Here is a 23,111-nt window from a genome sequence, read left to right on the forward strand (position 1 = left end):
GAGTAGCTAATTACTTTATCTAGGTTAAAGGGGGATCTAGGTTGATTAGAAGGAGGTTAATTACTTAATTGCTAGTAATATCGCATGAATTACCATTTCATTATTTTTCCTTCTTCTAATTAATTGATTTAGGCCTGAATTGTTAATTAGTCTGACGAATTAAGACTTTCTCTGACCGAGTTAGAATTAATATAAACTGCGATAATCAGATAGGTATAGATATAGTTTAATTATAGCGATTGCATTTAATCTAAATTTAAAGGGCATAATTGAATCGACTGATCTTATGACCTTAGGTAATTCGATTGACCTTATAATTGATTATATTACACCCCCGGATAATTGACCTAGTGAACACGCTCCCTAAATGATACGAAAATTAAGCGAAACTTTCGTTTTAGCGGAAGCAATAATAACAAGAACCACAAGCTGAAATGCGTGAGATACGTTGTTCCTTTGCTTAACATTGAACACAAACTCGTCATCCTTATTTGAGCTATCCATCTTCGTATCACTAAACCTTTCTAATATTTTTGTTTACATCCTTTATTTACATTGTAATTAGTTCTTAGAAATCAACAAACAACTCTTCAAGAAACTGTTACTTTAAGACACTTTAAATATTAGCAAACTGAATATTACCGCCTCCTTGTGGATTCGATACTTGTCTTGCCACTAGCTATTAGTTAGTAGTGTTATAAGATTATTTTGATTTAGGTGACATGACTTTACCCTTGGCACTCTTTATACATAAGCAACCATTTCCATGACTGTCATTCTCTTTCTTAGGGTAAGATTATTGGTAGTTTTGAGACAAGACTTTGGTAAGTCTTAAGACAAGACTCACTAAAGACTACCAATAATTTACCAAAGTCTTAACCAAGTTTTAAGTAATCCAAGACTCAACTTAAGACGTTGGGTGAGTCTTAACCCCACTTTAAAAGGAAACTATCCAATGAGTGGATCCCATGTGTCATTTACTTTAGTTCTTTTTTTTTCAAGTTTGTAAAAAAAAAATGAAATTGAAAAGTAGAGTCTAAGGTGATTCTGACTGGTAATGTAAGGAGTCTGAGCTGAGTCTGAACAATAACGAAATAATAAAAGTTAGTGAATAGCTGATGTGGCAGAGTATTAAGACTTTGGTGAGTTTTACCAATAATCATACCCTTAGTTCTCCCTTTCTTTATCATCTCCCCTGGCCATTTCTCTCTCTTAGCTCTCACATTTCTTCTCATATTAGTTGCCATTATAGTCGTCTTTCAATCATAAATTACATGTATAAATTAAAAGCTTTTAATTTTATCTATATTATTTGTTAACCCTTTTTCTCCAAATTGGAAATAATTAGCGTTCATCAATTTATGTGAGAAATTATGTTTAGACATAAATCCTAAAATCTAATTCAATTAATTTCAGAAATAACTAAGAAAGGAAAAGAATTTGGAACAACAACAAATTTACAGTTAACCCCACTAACAACAACAAATTTAAGATAAAATTAATTGAATTTTAGGTGCTTGAAGAGTTATTTTTTGTTGGAAAATTAGCGTCAATCTCCCACGCGCAACAGAAGCAACCAATCGACAAGTAAACCGTAAAAGTAAGTAAATGTAAGAAATATTAAGATGAAACGATATTTTAGGGTCAAACCCGGGCAAAATCTTCCAAACTGGAAGTAGAACTCACTAGCCAAATAGACTAGAATCCACTATAATAATATAGAACTAGTACAACATAGCCGTCACGAATTAATACCAATTCGAAACCCACAATAATATAAGATAACAACCTCTAGCCCTTTAGTAATATTAGTCAATGCCACTAATATCACCCCTAGAGTAACCTCCTAAATTATTGTATAAAAATACCCGTTGTACTCCACCTCATCCTCAAATAAACCCCGACTTTTTAGTCACTTTGTTTGATTACATTTTGTGAGATATATTTTCCAAAGGATTTGCCATCCTTTATATAGCCATGTAAAAGTGACGTTACAACTACCCATCATAAATCACCTTACGTTATATGAACAAATGAACTAAAAACTTCATAAGCTTTTACGTAATGTTAAACAAATGAATTAATATTCATTTAACATCACACAATGTTACATGTACTAAATTAATAATACATGTAACACTTCTCATTAAGCCTTGTATTGGATGTTACTCAACATTTTCCGAAGAAGAACTGTCTGACGATGTCACCGCTTTGCCACTCATGGTTCCTTGTCTTAATTGAAAATCGCCAATGGGGATGGGATTTCTACTCAAATTAGGGGAAATTTTGTGAGATGGACATATGAGAGAATTTTGAGGAAAATGAAAGGTTTTAAGGTGAAAATAAGTGGGAGAAGTAAGAAATAATGAGTGAGGAGGAAGAGTTATAAGAAAGGGTATATCGGTCACTTTTTTAAAAAAATTAACTGCAATTCTCATTCTGAAGCAATTTTAGAAGAAAGTGATTAGTTGGGTGTAATTTAAAAGAAAAAATTATACTCCCTCCTATTCTCTAACATCTTCCACATTTCCAAAAACGACAAATTCACTAAGATCTTCCACTTTTCTTATTAATCTATAATTTGTGGTTCTTAGGACTTATGACCCCACATTTTCTCTCTTACTTTCCATTTCCTCCATTTTCCACCACAAACCTCAATTCTCTTAAAAACTACTCAAAAAGCAATGTGGAACATCATAGTGAATAGAAGGGAGTACAAAATTATAAGTTTTAAAAAGTTGTTTTTATAAGGCTGTAATCAACAATTTCTCTTGTTTTAATTTATGTTCTCAAATCAAAATACAATAATCAGAAACGTTAAAAAATTAATAAATTGTCAATTATTATATACAATATGCTAAAAAGTAAAACACATAAATACATTTCACATAATTTATACAGTTAATTAACATTTGTTTTTGACACAAAACCAAGGAGAAAGCCGTGTGAAGCATCGAATACTATCTAGTATCTTATATACCTAGAATGGGTGAAAACATCCGCAAAAATATCTCTAATAAAAACGTTTAGCTACAAGGTATTTTTGTCTGTTATTAAACTGGAATATAGCAAAAGAGTATAGTAACATAGATTTTTTTTTTTTTGTAAAGAGAGCTCATAAAGGTAATTTTGATATTGATATGAGTATTACATCTCATAAAATATAAGTTAACTTAGTTGGTGAAGTTATATGAGACATCAAATTTGCCCTTATGACCTCCCTTGACAGTTGACACCAAAAAAAAAAATTTATATCTCATATATAACACGGAATATGTTAAAAAAATTGAGGTGCCAAATTAAGCTATAACTAGTATTGGTACTCGGCTACGCCCGGGCTACCTCTGTTTAGCATTAAAATCCCCTATTTACTAAATGAATAGGTGAAACTCCCATTTTTTCCGCCTAAAAAATATTTTCTAATTTGGGCTAAGTATCTATAACATATACTATAGGTATGATGAGTAATAAATGGGCATAATTTTTTACATGTAAATATTTACAAGATTCAATATATATATATATATATATATATATATATATATATATATATATATATATATATATATATATATATATATATATATATATATATATATATATTACATCCCCTATAAATATTTACAAGATTCTATTTTATGATAGTGAATTTTTTTTTTCTTTGAAGAGTTTTATGATAAAAATTTATTGACATTTAATGATAAGAAGTTCGGCTAAAAAATATGTGTTTTATAATTCTATTTTTCTGTTTTATGATACAAAGGTACTACAAGTTGACCAACTCCTTTGCAATTTTTGAGGTTATTTTTTTGGTTAATGTAATATAAGGTTCTGTTAGAAGAACGTCAATCGTATCTGGTGTGAAAACTATCAAATATTCTTTCTTACGGAGTATAGTACTTAAACATGTTACTATACTAATATTTGATATCTTTGTAAGTTATTATTTAAAATACCGCGCATTTGCGCGGGACCTACACTAGTTTATTTTCAATTAAATAAAACTATTTTAAAGTTGCATAACTCATAAATTTATCTTTAATATATTTTCTATTTCATATCTTAAAATTACGATGAAATAAATTATGAGACAAATTCACTACTCCCGCCATTAATATTTTACTTAAATCGATTAGTTAGCTAATTTTTCATATATGTTTTCTTTTGTTGTTAGTATTGTTACTTTTAGTACATCCGTTATTACTACTAGTTTCACTACTCCCGCTGTAATTACTGTTACTTTCACTACTGCTGCATGAATATTGATAATTTCACTACTCCCCTTGTTGCTTCTATTACTTTCACTACTTCCCTTACTAATATAGTTACTTTCACTATTCAAATGAGTGATTACTAACATATGATTATATCCAATGTTAGTACAATTATTTTCACTATTAACGTAATTACTGTTACTATTTAGGGCTTGCTTGGATTGAAGGGGGGGGGGGTGTTGAATAGGGAGTGATATACTGATATGTAAGGTGTGAGAGTAATTATTCACCTTTCGAATCTACTACCTTCATGGAGGGGTAATACATTACCCACGCCCCCGGGTAATGATTAAGGGAGTAAAACATTTACTCATTAATCATTACTTCTATATGCCAAACTTAACTTCAAGGGACTCATTACCCAAGTAATTAACTTCCCCGGTAATTATCACCCAATTAAAATTTACCTCCTTATTATTCCATGGATTTCAGGCAAGCCCTTAGCCATACAATTTCAAGAGGTTATATATTTATATAAATATATTACATATATGCATTAAATCAAATCGAAATAATTATAGAATATTATATCTTTTGAAAATTTAGCTTGATTTATTAACCTTTTAATAGTTTCCAAAATATAACCTACTTATATTATATTTGTGTATGTTAAATAATTGTATAATTATATGATGATAGTAATTAATAACATAAGTGGGGCATGTTTATTTTAAGGAAAATCACCATATTTTGATATTCTCTAAATTTATACTTCAACCAAAACTATATAATATTTACATTGAAATCCCTTGATCGTATCCATCACACAATGCTATCGATTAAAAACTATATAGCATAATTAAGTTGCATAGATTTATTTAATTACATTGAAGTCCATTGGTTTCTCGAATATATATAGTACTAGTATTGGTGCCCGGCTACGCATGGGCTACCTCTATTTACCATTAAAATTTATTTTCAATTAAATAAAACTACTTTAAAGTTGCATAACTCATAAATTTATCTTTAATATATTTTTCTATGCCATATCTTAAAATTACGATGAAATAAATTATGAGACAAATTAACTATTCCCGCTATTAATATTTTACTTAACTCGATTAGTTAGCTAATTGTTCTTATACGTTTTCCTTTGTTCCTAGTATTGTTACTTTTATTACATTCGTTTTTACTACTATTTTCATTACTCCCGCTGTAATTACTGTTACTTTCACTATTGCCGCATGAATATTGATAATTTCATTACTTCCCTTGTTGCTTCTATTACTTTCAGTACTTCCCTTGCTAAATATTGTTACTTTGATTATTCAAATAAGTGATTACTAACATATTATTATAACCAATGTTAGTACAATTATTTTCACTACTAACATAATTACTTTTACTATTTAGCCATACAATGCAGTAAATCAAATCGAAATAATTATATAATATTATATCTTTGAAAATCTAGCTTGATTTATTTACTTTTAGTAGTTTCCAAAATATAACCTACTTATATTATATTTGTGTATGTTAAATAATTATGTAGTTATATGATGATACTAATTAATAACATAAGTGGGGCATGTCTATTTTAAGGAAAATCACAATATTTTGATATTCTTTAAATTTATAGTTCAACCAAAACTATATAATATTTACATTAAAGTCCCTTGATCGGGACCATTACACAGTGCTACAGATTAAAAATTATATAGTATAATTAAGTTGTATAGATTTATTTAGTTACATTGAAATCTCTTGGTTTTCGAATATATATATATATATATATATATATATATATATATATATATATATATATATATATATATATATATATATATATATATACTAGGTTTGGTGCCCGGCTACGTTCGGGCTACCTTTATTTACCATTTAAATTTTATTTTTTATGAAATATGATTCGCTAAATTTTGTTAATACATACATTTACAATTTATATCTTGAAATTATGATGAGATGTAAAATTAATAAACAAATTATGAGACACGTTCACCATTCCCACTGTTAATATTATTACTTTCACTACATCCCATGTTAGTACTTTTACATTCACTATTTCTTCGGTTACCGTTGTTTATTTAACTATTCCTGCTATTTTTACGGTTAACCTGGTAGTTTTGTCAAACTCATATATTTAAATAAATTAACATTTTCTTAAAATCGAATTGTTAGTTAATTTTTCATACTCTCTCCGTAGTTTCTACTGTTACTTTCATTACATGTGCTGTGACTATTATTACTTTCACTTTTCCCGCCGTCATTGTCTTTTCTATCACTACTCCCGCATTTATTATTGTTAATTTCACTACTCCCTTTGCTGCTAGTATAACTTTCACTATTCTCGTTGCTATTATTGTTACTTTTACTAAATAAATCTGAAATATTAGATTAAAATATTATTTAAGAGCAATCATTATTATTTACTAATTAAATTACAAATCTAATGAATTACGGAATATTATATTTTTTGGAAATCTAGATTTATTTATTTACCTTTTAATAGTTTCCAAAATATAACATACTTATATTATATTTGTGTATGTTAAATAGTTAAAATTTTTATACTAATTAATATCATAAGTGGGGCCTATTTATTTTAAGGAAACTCACCATATTATGGTGTTTTCTAAATTTATATTTCAACCAAAACTATATAATATTTATATTGAAGTCCCTTGTTCAGGTCCATTACATAGCGCTACGATTTAAAATATATATATATAGTATTGATGACAGTATATATATAGTATTGATGACAGTATTGATTGATTGATTGATGTTTTAGGTTCTGTTCTTTTTCGGCTGAAAAAAGTTGAACTTAACTTAATGAACCGAATTGAACGAAGCTAAATTATATTGAAATAAGAGTTAATTCTTGAAGAAATGAGATGAACTGAACTTAATTAAAATGAGTTAAAATTAAGTTCAAAAGAAGAGCGTAATTGCTAAATCCCGCACACCATTTTAGTAAATCCTACACAAATTTACGTTTTATTCCAATTTTGCCCCTCATTTAACCTAGACAATAACGAAAATTAAACACAATCCCCTCACTCTTCCATTTCTCTCTCCTCTCCCAACCGGCTACCCTCCTCCGCCGCCTCAAACGCCGTCGCTAGCCACAACCGACGACAAACCGACAATAACTAAGTCAATTACCTATTACCTCTCCGCTGGCCCACCTTTCGCCACTCTTCAAGACCAATACCCATTCGAAGGAACCATTAATACGCCGACGCCGTCTATAAAATTCTAACGGCAATTTTTTGCGCTGAAGTCAATTCCACCTCTTTCGACAATGCGACAGACGATTTCGTTCCGTTAACGACATCGATTTTGAGCGGTGTCCCCGTGATTTTGATTTTAGTTTGAAGTGTTATGTGAATTTAGCAATTTATTGGTTTAATTATATTGAAATGAATTAGTGTTAATTAGTAAATGATCTCCTTTGAAACTAATATGAGAGGAGCTGTGTGTACAAGTGGTATCGTTTGAGGCAAAGGGGAGTTAGTTGGGAGAGGAGAGAGAGAAAAGGCGAGAGATTGGTTTATTTTTTTTGGTCGGGTATGTGAAATGAGAGGGGTAAAACTGAAATGAATGACAATTTTGTGTAGGATTAAATAAAATGATGTGCGAGATTTAACACAAGAGAAGAGCCTTATTCGTATAATTGTTGGGTAAAAATATCTTTCCTCGTATAATTGTTGGGTAAAAATACCGTCATAGCTCATAAGATGACTTGAGGAAGAAAAACTGGATTTCAGGAATGTGGCACACGGTTTCTGAAAATATCGCATCCAAACCCTCTCTATCAAGTCTCAAGTAGCTCAAATAAAAACGCAACTCCTTTTTTGCTTCACAATTTTTTTTTTTTTTTTTTTTGATTTAATTCATTTGGACGCTCACGCAAAAATGGACCAATAAACCCCTCTTCCCTTTCTTCGTCATCCTCGTATTGCCAGGTACTCCGTATCTACTTCCTTCTGATCTAAATCTTTCCGCATTTCTTCATTTTATGCTTCTTATCTTTTACTCTATTTATCTTCTTATTGATTCTTCATTTTTTATTTATACGGATGCTTGTCATTTTCAATTTCGGTATTTGCAATTTAGGGTTTTTCTGATTAATTGTAGGTAATAATTGGGTGTATTAGGTAAACATTGAGGGAGGATTTTTAGGGTTTATAATTGGGGGTCCAGAGTTCTGTGATTTATGAATTCATGTTGGTAATAATCATGTGCCAAAAGCTCAGTTCTTTTTACTGGAGTCGAGCTTTCTATTCGGGTTGCATGACTTGGGTTTTGTTGGATTTTGCTCTTTTTCTTGTTGAGATGTGCTTAAGCATATTTTGATCTGTTGTAGGGTAGGTATTCAATCATTGATATCTTCACTAAGTTGTCGACGAAAACCCGATCCCCCTTGGAGGTTTTTAAAGATTGGGAGTGGTCAGCTAATTGATTATTTAGCCTGGCCACAACATGCCCTATGTGAAGAAAATATTCAACGCTTGCAAGGATTCTTTCACCCCTAATGGTCCAATATCCGAGGAGGCACTTGAAAAAGTTCGCGCAATTCTAGGTTTGTGAATTGTGAATTTCTTTGTTTTACATGAATTTGTATGCTTTGTGAGTGGTAACTATAATTTTATCTTGTTCCTAGTGGATAGCTCACTTGCAACAAGTTGAGAAATAACACCCGAGTTTAGGATTGATTTTCTATGTAACTAACCTTTGGAGCTGCTCTCTTTTATAGAACTTTGTTTATTTTCCATGTTCTCTAAAACAACCCTTTTATTTGGGGTGGTTAGCTGTGATATATTGTCTGGTTCCTGGAGTACTTTTATAAACTTCATTAATAGCTCAATCTTAAATTCTGTTGACCACAACAATGTCCTTACAAGAATATACTTGCTAATTATAAACGGGATTGATGTAGCTCCTTTAAGTTTTCTGATTATGACTTCTAGGCCTTGTTTTGATAGATGGGTTTGGAGGGGGAGGGAGGGAAGGGAGTGGAGGGATATAATTTCCCCTGTTTGGTTAGCAAATAGGGTAGGAGGGTTAGAGAGACGCAGGGATCCATTTTCTCTCGTCTAAGGCAAAATTAGAATCTCTTTGACATAGAAAAGATTTTGAGGAAAAACCCCACTTACTCCGTCCCCCCTTTCACCCCCTTCCCCCCTTGCCTTCCCTGCATCTCCCTCCTCTCCGTTTCTCTTCTAAATTCTATCTTAATGCACTCCTAGATACACTTTTATAGGAGTATATTGCATATTACCCCCTCTGTCCCGGTCATTTGTTGTCCTTTTCTAAGGTGTCTCAGTCAATTGTTGTCTTTTCTATTTTAAGAATGAACTTGATGAACAATTTGATCATTTACACTCAATTTGTTCCACTTGTCATTTAGTAATTAACCCCCTTCTCTTTCCTTGGTCTTTGTGCCAAAACCAAAGGATAACAATTGACCGGGACAGAGGGAGTATATAATTTTCTGATATGGAGTATATGAATTTATTTTTTCCATTATTGTAAGACCTATGGACAAGAATCTGGGAGCTTTTTACTTGTTTTTTTGACAAGAACATAAGGTTCTTTAGATGACATTGCTTTGTTACATTTCTGGGTTACTTAAAATTTGCTGATATGAACTGAGGAGGCCGCCGAGGCCGGTATATACAGATTGTGTTGCCCTTGGGTATTTGTCAGCATCAGCTTCCTTTTCCAATATGAGTAATGGTATCTACTCCTTACCTTTTCACGCAATAATTTCCCCTCACAAACTCATGCAATAAACAAACATTACTCTTTATAATTTACTTACTTCACTTGACATTGCAACCTACAAGATTGGTATGACAAGTGAAATAAGTAAAAAATAATAATTTTGTATGAAATTGCTGTAGGACAATGTTGGAGAGGAGAAGAAATAGCATTACTCATAATAATAACTTTAGAATTTTTTCAATTGGCACTTCTATGTTCTACGTGCAAAGTAGTTGTTGGTGCAGAAATAAAGTTCTGTTTTTTTCTCATTTTTTTGGATAGATTTTAAGGTATCCAAGAGGGTCATACATGGTTTAAATTGCCTTTTATTTCAGCTACAAGTGTATTATGAAGGATATATCTTGTCCCTGAAACTATGCTTCTGTTATTGGGCAATATAATAGTACTTCAAATTACCCGATTTCTAGCTGAAGTGATAGGAAACAGAACTAAGATGCAAGAGCAACTACAAAATGCCACACTGATGTGGTAAATGCATCCTCATTGTCACTTTAAGTAAATTCAGTGGCGGTACTATGGCACCATATTACTACATAACAGTCAATGAATCTACCTATGTCACATCTCTATGTTGAATTATGGGCCATCGGTCGCATGCAGTGATGTGAACCTTTGGCGAATATCATCCATGAAATCTCAGTGTCATAAGTAAATTTAGTGATGCCACAATACAACGCATAAGATTCAGATGGCACCTTGTACCCATACCATACTATTGCTTTAGTCAAATGGAGTTTTCTGATCTCCCACCAGGCTTTGCTTGTTGTAGTCTTGGCTATTAGTCATCAACATAGGTTAAATCTTGCAGATGATCTAAAGGCTGCAAACGTGGGTCTCGATCAAGAGGCACAAGCAGCAAAGAAATGGAAACCTACAGCCAATGGTAACAATGGAAGACGAGATCGCAATGGCAGCCAGCAGTATCCTCCTCCTATCAAATATCTTCACGTACATGAATGTGAAAGCTTCTCTGTAAGATTTAACTCTTTTATTCTAAGTGGCGTGCACCCTATTTAACATTTTTGTCATGGGCTTTCTGAGCGATGTTTCTTAGTGAGACTTTTGATTTGTTGCAGATAGGAATCTTTTGCATGCCACCATCATCAATAATACCCCTTCATAATCATCCTGGAATGACTGTATTGAGCAAGCTTCTCTATGGCTCCTTACTCGTAAGGTCTTATGATTGGGTTGATCTTCCCGAGCTTCCATCGTCATCTCAAGGTATCCTTACCTTGCTTTGTTTAATTGGACTCAAAAGTTGCCTAATTTATTATGTATACAGTTATATACTACATCTGCTACGCGATAGTCTCGTAAGTTTTTGCTGTATAGATTCTAAGTAAGCTACTAGATAGGACACACTTGAACCGATTTACGATTCTCTAGGGCTCGAGTGAATCCAGTAACCAAGATTGAACTCTGAGATTTTTTTTCCTGGATTAAATGACATGTTCATAGGACTCCGCAGTATCTCGCATTCTTGTGTCTATCTGCGACACTTTGGAAAGTGTATACATGGACTCGTCATTTAAAACCAAAAACATGAGAATATGTCATAAAATAGCCGGGATCTTGGAGACACATAGATATCAGATACTTCTACTGAGGCTGGGGACTACAGTGGAACCAAAAACTGTTGATGTATCATGTTTATGATTATACCTTACAGGCGGCTTAAACTACTCAGAAACTCTGGTACTTCTGCTGAGTTTTTTTAGCACTTGAAATATAGGCCCCAGTTTTAGGCTCTTCCAATTTTCACTTGTGATTAATTTACGCGTGAATGATGGTCTTGATGTTACAAATACTAATGATTTTCTATGTGGATTTGTTATTTGATTAACTATTTCCTTTTCAAAAAATTATACGGGGGATAATGTATCGAGTCTGAACTCCTATCTATCAGACCTGTGTCCATGTGCTAGCAGCTATCAGTTAGATAAAAATACTAGTCGACAGCATAAACCCCATACTGCGTGTTTTGTTACTCAGACTCGATTTGCAGTGTCAAACGCTTAGCGTGCAATGAAAGTTGTTATGCTTTCGATTTAGCATGACGCGTCTCTGTGTCATAACAACTTAGGAGCGTTGAGTGTTGACACAGGTGCGCGAGGATTATGAAGAGTCAAACCAACATATTATGCGGAGTAAGGAGGTCGAATGTACCCAGAGTCTTACTCCAATGTTAAACAACAAAGAGATACTATTTCATTCCAAGTTATTCAATAATGATAAATTTATGGGGTAAGGAGATACGGTGATATGCAGCCGACACGAGGGGTATTTTTGAGATGAAAATTTACTCTCATGTTAATACTTAAGAATGAGATGCGCTAATGCTCGAATATTTCTGAATGATTTAGTAAGCTATGTGGAGGTAAAGAGGGTATGTGGGGAAAGCATGGAAGCAATGAAGCTGTGGACATATACATCTCTTTTTTTCCCCTCATTTTTAAACATGAAAGTTGAAGAGAATTTACTACAGCAGTATTTTTACTCGTACGATTTTTGTCCTTTCTTTTTGACTTGCAGCTCGACCTGCCAAACTGGTTAAAGACTGTGAAATGATGGCTCCGTGTGATACAACTGTACTGTATCCGACAAGAGGGAACATCCATTGTTTCAAAGCAATAACTCCCTGTGCCTTCTTTGACATTCTTACACCACCATATTCCTCAGAAGACGGGCGACACTGTTCTTATTTTCGCCAGTCTCTTATTCAAGAGTTACCAGGTATTTGACCTAAAAATTTCCGTAATCACATTTTATCTACTCTATATCCTCCAACGTCTCAATATTGACACTTTCGTGTACTCTCCCTACTTGTAGATGGCATAGAGGAACAAATAGAGGGTGTAGATGTCAGTGAATTAATTTGGCTAGAAGAAATTCAACCCCCTGACAATTTTGTCGTTCTTCGAGGGCAGTATAAAGGTCCTGTTCCGAAGAAATCATAGAAGTATTGGCAGGCTGGTTTACACACTATCATTAAACCAACTGGTTTTTAATTAGGAATAATCTGTTTTAACTACTACTACAACATGAGGAGTCCACATAAAGAATTGAAAGGTACCTACCTCTATTGTTTTGTACATAAAGGATTTTCACTTTGGATCATTTTGTGATGGGTGATAATTTGCAAGCCGGGTTCATCTTGTTATATCCACATGTTACCATTGTTCATCACTTGTATTCTACGACACTATTTTCCTAAGGACTCCTCATGCTTCCAACTATTCTTTCTTACTAGCTTTATGTCACTGCATTCTTTAGATATGTTTTACAAAACTAACATGTACTCCCTATGATTGTCCCTTTCGTGGAAGTGCCACGATAGTGTACACTGAGCTTCAAAACCCTTTCAGATTTGTGTTTGTGCTGCCTTTGATGGATGGATAATCACTGACCAAATTACATAAAACATACCATACATGACTGGATTTGAAGCCATTAATTTTTGGGCGGGGCTCGAATTGAACTCCAAGTAGCAGTTTAGCAAGACCGGCATTTTCAACCAGACAATTTCATTGGAATACCAGAGTTGCAATTATTACACAAACAACAGTTTACAGATAATAATAAGAGTTGGTACAATATGATACAAGCCATGCCCCATATCGATCCTTCACATCAACTGCGGTCTAGTATATCAGGAACAATGAGAAAGGATTAAGGACCATGCTTATCCATTTAGTGACGAAGGCGACGAACTCGACTTTCATAGCTCTCTGTTATTAACATCATTCTGCAGCTATACCATTCCTCCTCTGTTGCTGCTTGAATATAGCTGCGAAATTCTCTTCATGTTTGCGCCAGGGCAATTTCTGTCTTGCCAACCTCTTCTTCTTTGTAGGTACTCCTAAAGAGTCTTCGGATTTCTACATAATATCAGGTTAATCACTAAAGGTTAGATCTCAATAGTTGTCAACGAGTGAGGGAATGCTTGACTCGCGTGTTGTGTTAAGGTCTCAATTCAGGCTCTTAGGACCCATTACTATCCTGCCTATTCCAAAGATGAATTTATGTTGGATAATAGACAAGTGTAAAACGAGGCAAATTCTGAGTACAAGAGGGAGTAATACCTTACGGCATAATCCGTTGTGAACGTCACAAATAGGATAGTCTTGAGGACAACAGTAGTCAGTTCCAGCACAACAAACAGCATCCTCGTACTCACAGCAACCGTACATCATACAAAAATTAAACATCTGATATAAACAGCAGCATGTCTGGCTTGCAGGACAGTATGAATACTCTCCGCAATCCGTTGGGGCAGGAACAGGTGGCGGCGGTGGCGGAGGAGGATTATGTGGTGGTCGTGGAGAGGAAGGTGGTGAAGGGTACGGAGATGGAGCTGAAGATGATTGAATTGGGTAAGATGCCTCGGCATTTATGGCACATACACCATATGGTAAGTTTGTGTTCCTTGTTATGTAAATGTAGCCTTCCATTCCCCAAGACGTTCCCCACGAGTTCTTCACTATCCAGTAATCTTTGTCGCCTTCAGACCCATAGCCGACTATGAGAACGGCGTGGTCAATATCGTCTGGGTTGCTCGAACAATCCCCTTCATAGATTCCCTGATACGAAGAAAAACAACTAGTAACACCAAAATGTCTGAGAAAAGAGAGATGAAAAAGTGAATAGAGGCACTACTAACTCGGGTGTATAGCTGAAAATCCAAAGAGGAAGCATGAATAGCAACACTAAGAGGCTGATTGACAGTAGCACATAGGAGAGCACTATCTGCTTCTTCAACATCTTCATACCCATCTATGCTTACCACTCTTTTTCTCTCCTTGTTTGAGTTACACATAGCGCCAATTCCAGTATAAGGGTAAGCAGTTTCAGTATCAATACCACCATTGTTGATGACCCACTCAAAAGCATAGTCCATGTAACCCCCATTACACCCTTGATTACTACTATCGCAATCAACAAGTTCTTGCTCTGACAGGCTAATCAGTTCACCATTGTTTATCGCGTTGATCCCTTCCATTGCTCCCGTTGACGAGAATGCCCAGCAGCTTCCTATAGATATGGTCAGTTTATGTCAAAGTAGCCTTACGTGCGCGGAATTGCTAATTTGAAGCATGAATTATATACGGAATACATTTATTATTATTATTATTATTATTATTATTATTATTATACTCCCTTCTATTCATTTTAACTCTCCCTTTTTTTTTCCATCTATTTATATAACTCTTCCATTTTATACTTATTTTAATCACCTTATCCCACAACAATACCCTACAATACTCATACTTTATTTTATTTTAATCACCTTATTCCACAACAATACTTATTTTAATCATCTTACTCCACAATAATACATTTCCTCTCTCCAATTACCTTACACCACCACAATATTTTACAATAAAATAACTCTCCCCTTAATTTGCGTGCCTTTTTGAAAGGGGAGAGATAAAATAAATAAAAGGGAGTAATATTTATCTTTTACAAACAGGGAAATGAGTCCCTGTGAAATCAATTTAAAATGAAGACTTACCACATGAACCTTGATCCTTAACCGGCGTAACCATACCCTTCTTCCTCCAATCTAGCGACACCGGCGCATTGCAAGTCGATACCAAGCTCCGCCACGTATGCTTCCGGTTCCCCAATCGGACCGGTCTCCTCACTTTTCTCAGATACATCTCCTTAAACTCTTCATTACTCAAATCAGCAAACCGGTTCAAACCAACCATATGACCGCTCCGGTTCAAAGTTTTCTCCTCAATATACTTCAAATTTCGCTTAAAATTTCCAAAACGTTTCCTCATTTCCTCACCATGTTTGTACACCTTTCCATGTTTAACCCTCCAGTTTTCGAATAGTTCAACCTCTCGGTTCTCTCTCTCGACAACGCCTACTTGAGAACCAGTGATGGAATACTGAACCGGAAGACCGGTTGAGTAGAAGCATTCCAAGAGGACTATAATGGAGAATAATGTCAGGAAATAAAATAGTTTTTGGGCACCCATTTGTGAATAACGTGTGGGATTATGAACAAAAATTGATGATAATTCATTTTATTACAAAAAATGATGATAATGTTTAACAAATTTGAGCAACAGTCGGTCAAATAGTTGAAGGAAAGGTGCATAAGCTGCATGAAGACTATTACTTGTATATGTTATCTCGGAATGTTTTATATTTAAAAGAATATTATTATCACATCAAAATCGACATTTTTTAGAAAATTGTGGTAGTTGTCTTGTTGGCTGTTTTTCTTTAGTGTTTTGACTTGTGGAGAGAACGTGTTTACTTCTAATTGTCAAACCTAGCTACCACGTGAAAGAATTCCTAATTGTTTTTTCTTACAAGGATTAACTAGTACGGAGTATATATTAAAGGTAAAGGAAAACAAACAAATGTATCTGGTACACGAAAGAAAATCATCCCGTAGCTAAGCTTATAGACGGCCATTGATGATACGTGTGAAGGAAATTTTGAAGTGCGCGTAACGAGCGTAGCAAATTGATTGATATTATGAACAATACGCCACACTAGAATAAGGAACTTGGTGTAACACCCTCGTACACCAAGGTGTCTTATCAAAGACCACCCTAGTGTATGGAGGTGTTACCATCTCGGTTGCCTGAGATAGTAGACCAAATAAACAATAAAAGAACATTTACTAATAGTTTAAGTCTTTAGAATGTAACAGCATGCATGGTAAGGTACAACGTGAATAATTATAAAGACCGCTAAGCATGATTGTCGATGACATCTATTCCGGTAGCGTGGTGACTCAATTCCCTTCCAAGCCCGCAAGCAACAAGACCAACTGCACCTGCTAAACCAACTGCTCACCATCCCCAAATGGATCACCACAGTTTTGAAAACACAACACGGGGTCAGTTTACTGCATAATAAAATTAAGACAAATACGATAAGATAAACAGCTGATCACAACATATAACTGACTACACACTAAAGTGTGTAGCCCTGCCAGTGGGGGACCGCAGCCGTACCTGTAATACTACGGTTTTCTATGTCTATGGGTACTCTATCGAGTGGGGCTTACTCTGTCGACTAAGTATGTTTTTATACGAAACAGTAGTCTGCCTGATGGGTACTCGATCGAGTATGTGTGACACTCGATCGAGTAAGGGGCACTCGATCGAGTAAGTTGGTCTTACGGGTTGTTTTAGCGGGGATTTGTTAATAACGCGTGATTAATATATAAAGCCTTCCGTCACTTTCTTTATCATTTTTCACCTTTTCTAAAACCTTTCAAAAAGAAAACAAGTTACGTTGCTTTCTTTCGTCGCGTTGCTATCAAATCCCAAAGGCTAAGGTTGTCGGATCGTCACGTTCATTACGCCGTTGATTTCGTCGTATTGTGGGTAAGATCCTAGTATAGTTTTTATGTTGTTTCATTGATTTTGGTTGAAACCCTAATTGGGTAACTGGGAAACCCTACTCGGTTATTGATTACATAATGTTGTGTATTGTTGTTGATTCATATCATATTGGAATTGGTGATTGGTGATTATTGATTGTATAGTTGGTTGTGATTGTTTGTTTGTGGTTCGCGAGGTGCGCGCTCGGCTGAGTGGAGTCACTTGCGGGAGTGGCTTCACGCCCTTGATTCGCCCTTTGTGGAACCCGCCACAGAAGGGGATGTGCACATTAAGGAACATGGGTTATCGCTCAGATGAGATTAGCGGGGCTTAGTTGGGAACGGTTGCGGTCCCTCACTAGCGGTGTGGAGTTCTAGTTGCGACGGGTATTCTGGCAGGAGTACACACTTTAGTGTGTAGTCAGGTGTGTGGAGTTATGTTGGAGAATTGGATAATTGTGTATGATCGGGTGATTGTCGTCGTGTCTCCCAAGTCCCAATCAAACACATTTATATTCTCAACAAACAACTAGTTAGTGGTTAAGTCGAGGTCGATTCATGGGACGGTGTGCTTTGGGTTCTAAGTCTATCTATCTCAATTTGTGCTAGTGTCACAATTGATTTGGGTTTGTAGTTGTGTTCTAAACTAATGCAAGCAACAAAGTAAAACAAGCAATAAGGGTGTAGACAAATAATAAAGGATACTAGGATGTCATGGGACCATAGGGGATTCATGGGATTTGATCATACAAACATGTTCTCAATTATATTCAAGCAATTATTGTTGTGATGGAATCGAGTTAGTGTATATCTTACAATCTCTAAGAAGGTTTGGGTCCCGGAGCCGAATCGATTAGATTGTACAACACCTACAAAACGACTTAGTCCTTCCTATTCAACTATATGCATGGTCTAATGAGACTCAAGTTGGTTTATATCTTACAAGTCTCATTGAAAAGATAAGTGATAGGTAAAAATGCAAGGATTCATAGGCTTAGCATTTCATCAAACATAACATGTGTATAAGTTGAAATCACAATAAGCAAGCATATTAATTATGAAGACATATTAGATTAAGCATGAATCATTCTCCATGTTTGTTTCCCTTAATTACCCATTAATCCTAGCTAAAAGACTACTCACTCATTATCATGGAAAACATGTCATCGATGGTGTCAATCATTACAACAAGTATAAACATGATAAGAGCTTAAGGAAATAAACAATAAAAAGTAAAGAGTAAAAGAATTATACCAAAATTGAGATGATCCAAATAATAAAGCAAAGAATAAAAGAAGAGAACTTGATTGATTGATGTAAAGTTGTCAATTCTCCAATAATAACCCAATAATCTCCAATTACCCAAAAGTAATAAACTTGAACAATAATTAAGGAAAGATTAATGTGTGATTTGTGGAAAGATTAAAGAGTAATCTATTCTAATCTACTCCTAATCTAATCTAAGAGAATTTCCTACTATGGGAACCTCCTTCATAATCCCCTTTCATTATTACAAAATGGGGTATTTATAGTAGTGCATTAATAAATTAAGTACGGATAAATTAGTAATTAACATTGCCAAGTTCTAAATTAGGGAAATGCAAGTCTCTTCAAGGAGATGCGCATATCGTGCTAGAGTCATCATTATCCGCTCGGACCAAGGAAGGAGACGCTCGGACTGTGGGTTGCGGCGACGAGCGGTTGATGGTCGGGACGCTCGGATGAAGAGGCGGGAAGACGAGCGTCGCCTGCTCGGGACGCTCGAATTCTGGGCAGGGGAGACGAGCGTCTTCTTTGTAGTCCGCTCGGATTGTTCCTCAGAATGGTCCTTGCTTTTCCTTCTCTTGCATGCTCTTTATTCTTGTGTTGTCGGTCTTCATTCTTGCCTCCTCTTTCACACTAGTCCATCCAACATCATCAAAAAGCTTCCAATTATGCACGGGAGACGGGAATTTCCGCCTAATTTGTCTTCTTTCCTACAAGACATACGAAATGCACTAGGAAAGAAAAATAGAAAGCATTTGACGGATAAAATGGCTATGGAATGTTATAATAGTATGCAAAATAGGTTCAATTAGGGGACTAAATGTGCGCAATTATGAGTCACATCAAATATCCCCAAACCGAACCTTGTCCCGAGTAAAGAGGTGACTAAAATTAGACCTTTATTTAAACTATCCTAATAATATAACCGATGTGAGACAATTAACGGGTCTCACTCCGCCCCTTCAACTCACAACAAGACAACCATGAGGTAGGATGCCTTCTTGAAAGGCAAGACGGGGCTTGCCAAAATGGCTATACATCCAATCATTAAGCACACAAAACAAGTAATGGATGCATCTACAAAAATGAATAGCCATTTTCCTCATCTAAGTGGCGGAAATTATCTACAAGGGAAGCAATCTAAGGGTACACACTCCCTCATAGATATGGTTTCTTCAAACTACTAAGCCTAGAAGGATACCAATAAATCACCTCCAAGTTGTGTCAAGTTAGGGTACCTTTGTCCTCAATTGTTAAATGCTTTCGTTAAGAGTAGACTCCCTAAGGTGTTAGAAACACTGGAGGATCGTGGAATTCCCCTTCTTACCTAGACAAGAAGAAGGGCCGTCCCCTCTCTACCATGCACAAAAGTGGATTCTATGGAAAAAGGGATCAATATGTTTTGAGTTTCATATGGGAGTTTGCTTTTGTTGTTGTTATTTCCCCCAATTTGTTGTGGCATTTGACATTTGAGAACACTTTCTTTTTGCCATTTCTTTGATGTTTGACATTTTCAATACTTGACAACTTTCGACTTTTTCTTGCATTTTCTTTTGAACATTTTCAAAGTCACCCCATTTGTAGTGAGGATGCTTATATTTGAAGCATAAGAGTTTTCATTTTTGTTACTCCTCTTTTCTTTTGATGCAATTGCAAACTTTTTGACTTTCATTTCAATTCTTGTACTCAAATTTTGAACAATTTTTGTGTCCATTCCCTTTTTGATGACAAAATGTGGTAGAACATGGATGATGGTTGCATGGTTTCAAGGGTCACCTTGGAATAAATGGTAGCCAAGGAGTTATCACACCACAAGGTACTCTTGACTAGGCCTTAATCCATGGATCAAAGGATACTAGCAAGACACATCCTAGGGTGTTTTACACGCATTCTAACAAGCAAAGTCTTAAGAAGAAAAAGTATCTACAAGGGCCTTATATACACTTGTCAAGTTTCCCAAATAAGTGTTTTCACAAAAATTTTCCTAAATGCAACTATATGCCATGATGCAACTAACATATATACATCCTAATGCATATGCTTCTACCAACTAGTATGCCAAATAATCTAGATGCAATCCTATAATCACATTGTTTGTACCGCATCAATCAAAATAAAGCCACATAGTCATTAACGTAAAGAGGAAAAAGGAGATTGGAAAGATCATACCATGCGGTCTTCAATATCCTCATGTCTCGGATGTGGCGTAGTCGATCAATGTGAAAAAGGATAAACAAACAAGCAAACAAGTATATACAATATATACAATTCTACACTAAAAAGAAATGAACATGTTTTTGGTTATTTAAATTTTTCAAATTTTTATGGTTTTTATGATTATGAAATTAAAAGACATGTTTTTGTATTTTTTAAAATTTTTCAATTTTTATCATTTTTGGAATATAAATTCCCATCCCCCACTTTATTTTGGACATTGTCCTCAATGTACATGTAGGAGTAGGAATGAAAGGGAAATACATGTTTTTGGATTTTTAAAGTTTTATGGAATTTAAAGTACAAATGCAATGATATGAATGAATGCATGCTCTAACTAAATGCAATTCTATATGACATATATAACAAATGAATGCAATCTAAACTACACTAGTTGATGCATGTTTTCTATTAAACTATGGTCACCTATGATCAAATCTCCCCAAACCGATTTAAGCACTATTTCTAGTGTAGAAAAGAATAGGATTGGTCATTAGTGACTATGTATGAATTCTAGTCTATATGCAACTAACTACATGAATCATATGAGATATATTACAATGCAAACTATACTATATGAACTAACTAATGTAAATGCAATATGGAATATAATGCAAATGCAAGTGAAGCGTAAACTAAATGCAATGCAACTATACATAAGAGATAGGGAGAGAATAGTATCATACAATTGGAGATGGTGTGGTAGGCATCTCTCATTCGTCATCGTCACCATCATCGCAGTATCCATACCCGCTAGAACCTCCTTGGTCATACCCTCCTCCTTGACCATAGGATCCTCCACCTTGACCGTAGAATCCTCCACCTTGCCGCCAAAGTTCCCGTCTTAGTTCCCTTGATTAGGGAACAAAAGGTGCGGCTGAGGCCAAGATGGACGAGGGCCATTAGGGTCTATATACCCTTGTTGTGCCATTTGGTAGTATTGGGGATAGAGGGCCAAATAGTTGTCTTCTTGCCCTCGGTGTACCCCGAGATCGACCCATTGCATATGGCTCATCAAATCATTCACATCCGGAGCATTGGGGACTTGTGGTCTAAATTGCACATACGGAGTGGGGTATGGTGGGATGGGTACATAAGATGGTGGTGCAATGCCCCTTACCGACATCACACGAGGTTGTTAAGGTTGGCGAGGTGCTTCTTCTCTTTGAGGCGGGTTGGGGTAGATCTCAATGTCGAGGAGGTAGCTCGGAGCAGGTGAGTACCGGCTCAACCTCGGGTCGGTAGCGGGTACACTCCACCCCGTAAGAACAATAGAAGAACACCCTTTTGTAAACCACTCCACACTCCCGGTTTGAGTGTAGGTACACCGCCGGTGGTGGTTGAAGATGACATCCTCATCAATTAAAGTGCTACCCTCAAGTTTCACATAAGCCCCATGAATGTTAAACCCGGGACAAAGATCATTAGCCAACATTGTAACTAGACCTCCCATCACGAAGGTCTTGATTTGGGAGCTCCCTTGAGCAAAGTCGAAGAACCTTGTGAGCATCTCAAGAGGGGTGTTGAAATTATAAGGCCTCGTCCCTCGAACATTTAGATAGGACTCTAAAAAGGTCAAATCAAGGAGAGTGCACCTATCTTGCTCAAATCTCCCATTAATAGTGCCGGCAATGAAACGTTCGGTGATTCGAATCACCGGATGTTGGATTGCGAAGGTATAACATTGTTTCAAATGTATGAAGTCCCTCCCGGAAATAGCCCTCCAAACTTGGTCCACATCAAAGTCGGTGGGTTTGTCGATGTTTTCTGTTGGCACAATAAGACCAAAAATATTCGCAAATTGGTTGAGGGTTAGTCTAGGGTCGTCATTGCACAATCGGAATTCCATACAAATGGTTCTTTGCGTGTTTGTGACGATGCGGAGGCTACTCAAGAATTCCAGGGTAAGGCTAAGGTAGGTCTCTTCGTGGGCATAGAATAACTTTCCAAGCCCCAAACGATCAAAGAACATTTCAGTATGGTACCTTATACCTAGGACTTCTAACACTTTGGTATCAATGAATTGAGTCGGCTCATAATGCTTACCTAGCAATGTGACGAACTTTTTGCGGTGCTCATTGGATGTGAAGATCACTTCCGGGAAGTAATAAAGTTGCTCCACCCCTTCTATCATCACATTGCGATGGCCTCTTGCCGGCATCCCTCCTTGGGCGGATGAAGAAGAGCCCTTGCGTTTCTTGGTGGCGGACTCAACGATCTTCTTGGCTTTTCCCTTTAGCTTCATCATTTTT

At 35.6% G+C, this 23,111-nt stretch overlaps 2 protein-coding genes across 3 annotated transcripts; one reads left to right on the plus strand and one right to left on the minus strand.

The window, feature by feature from the left end:
- The first annotated feature begins 7,957 nt into the window (after positions 1–7,957).
- Positions 7,958–13,261, plus strand: LOC141642937 (plant cysteine oxidase 5-like). Of its 2 annotated transcripts, none has more exons than XM_074451938.1 (6): positions 7,958–8,203; positions 8,610–8,820; positions 10,834–10,997; positions 11,102–11,249; positions 12,561–12,761; positions 12,858–13,261. In XM_074451938.1, exons 2-6 carry the CDS (start codon positions 8,721–8,723, stop codon positions 12,983–12,985), a joined length of 741 nt encoding a protein of 246 aa, XP_074308039.1. In that variant the 5' UTR covers positions 7,958–8,203; positions 8,610–8,720; the 3' UTR covers positions 12,986–13,261. The 2 variants fall into 2 exon arrangements, with proteins under 2 accessions (XP_074308039.1, XP_074308038.1); XM_074451937.1 differs by having other exon boundaries at positions 7,960–8,203; positions 8,605–8,820.
- Positions 13,262–13,519: 258 nt separating this feature from the next.
- Positions 13,520–16,125, minus strand: LOC141642936 (low-temperature-induced cysteine proteinase-like). The gene is made up of 4 exons (XM_074451936.1): positions 15,541–16,125; positions 14,689–15,059; positions 14,111–14,608; positions 13,520–13,906 (listed from the first exon to the last, which is right to left on the minus strand). The coding sequence occupies exons 1-4, from the start codon at positions 16,013–16,015 to the stop codon at positions 13,769–13,771; spliced, it is 1,482 nt and encodes a 493-aa protein (XP_074308037.1). The 5' UTR covers positions 16,016–16,125; the 3' UTR covers positions 13,520–13,768.
- Positions 16,126–23,111: the final 6,986 nt, after the last annotated feature.

Source organism: Silene latifolia, chromosome 2 (genome assembly GCF_048544455.1).
Source record: "Silene latifolia isolate original U9 population chromosome 2, ASM4854445v1, whole genome shotgun sequence".
NCBI lineage: Eukaryota > Viridiplantae > Streptophyta > Magnoliopsida > Caryophyllales > Caryophyllaceae > Silene > Silene latifolia.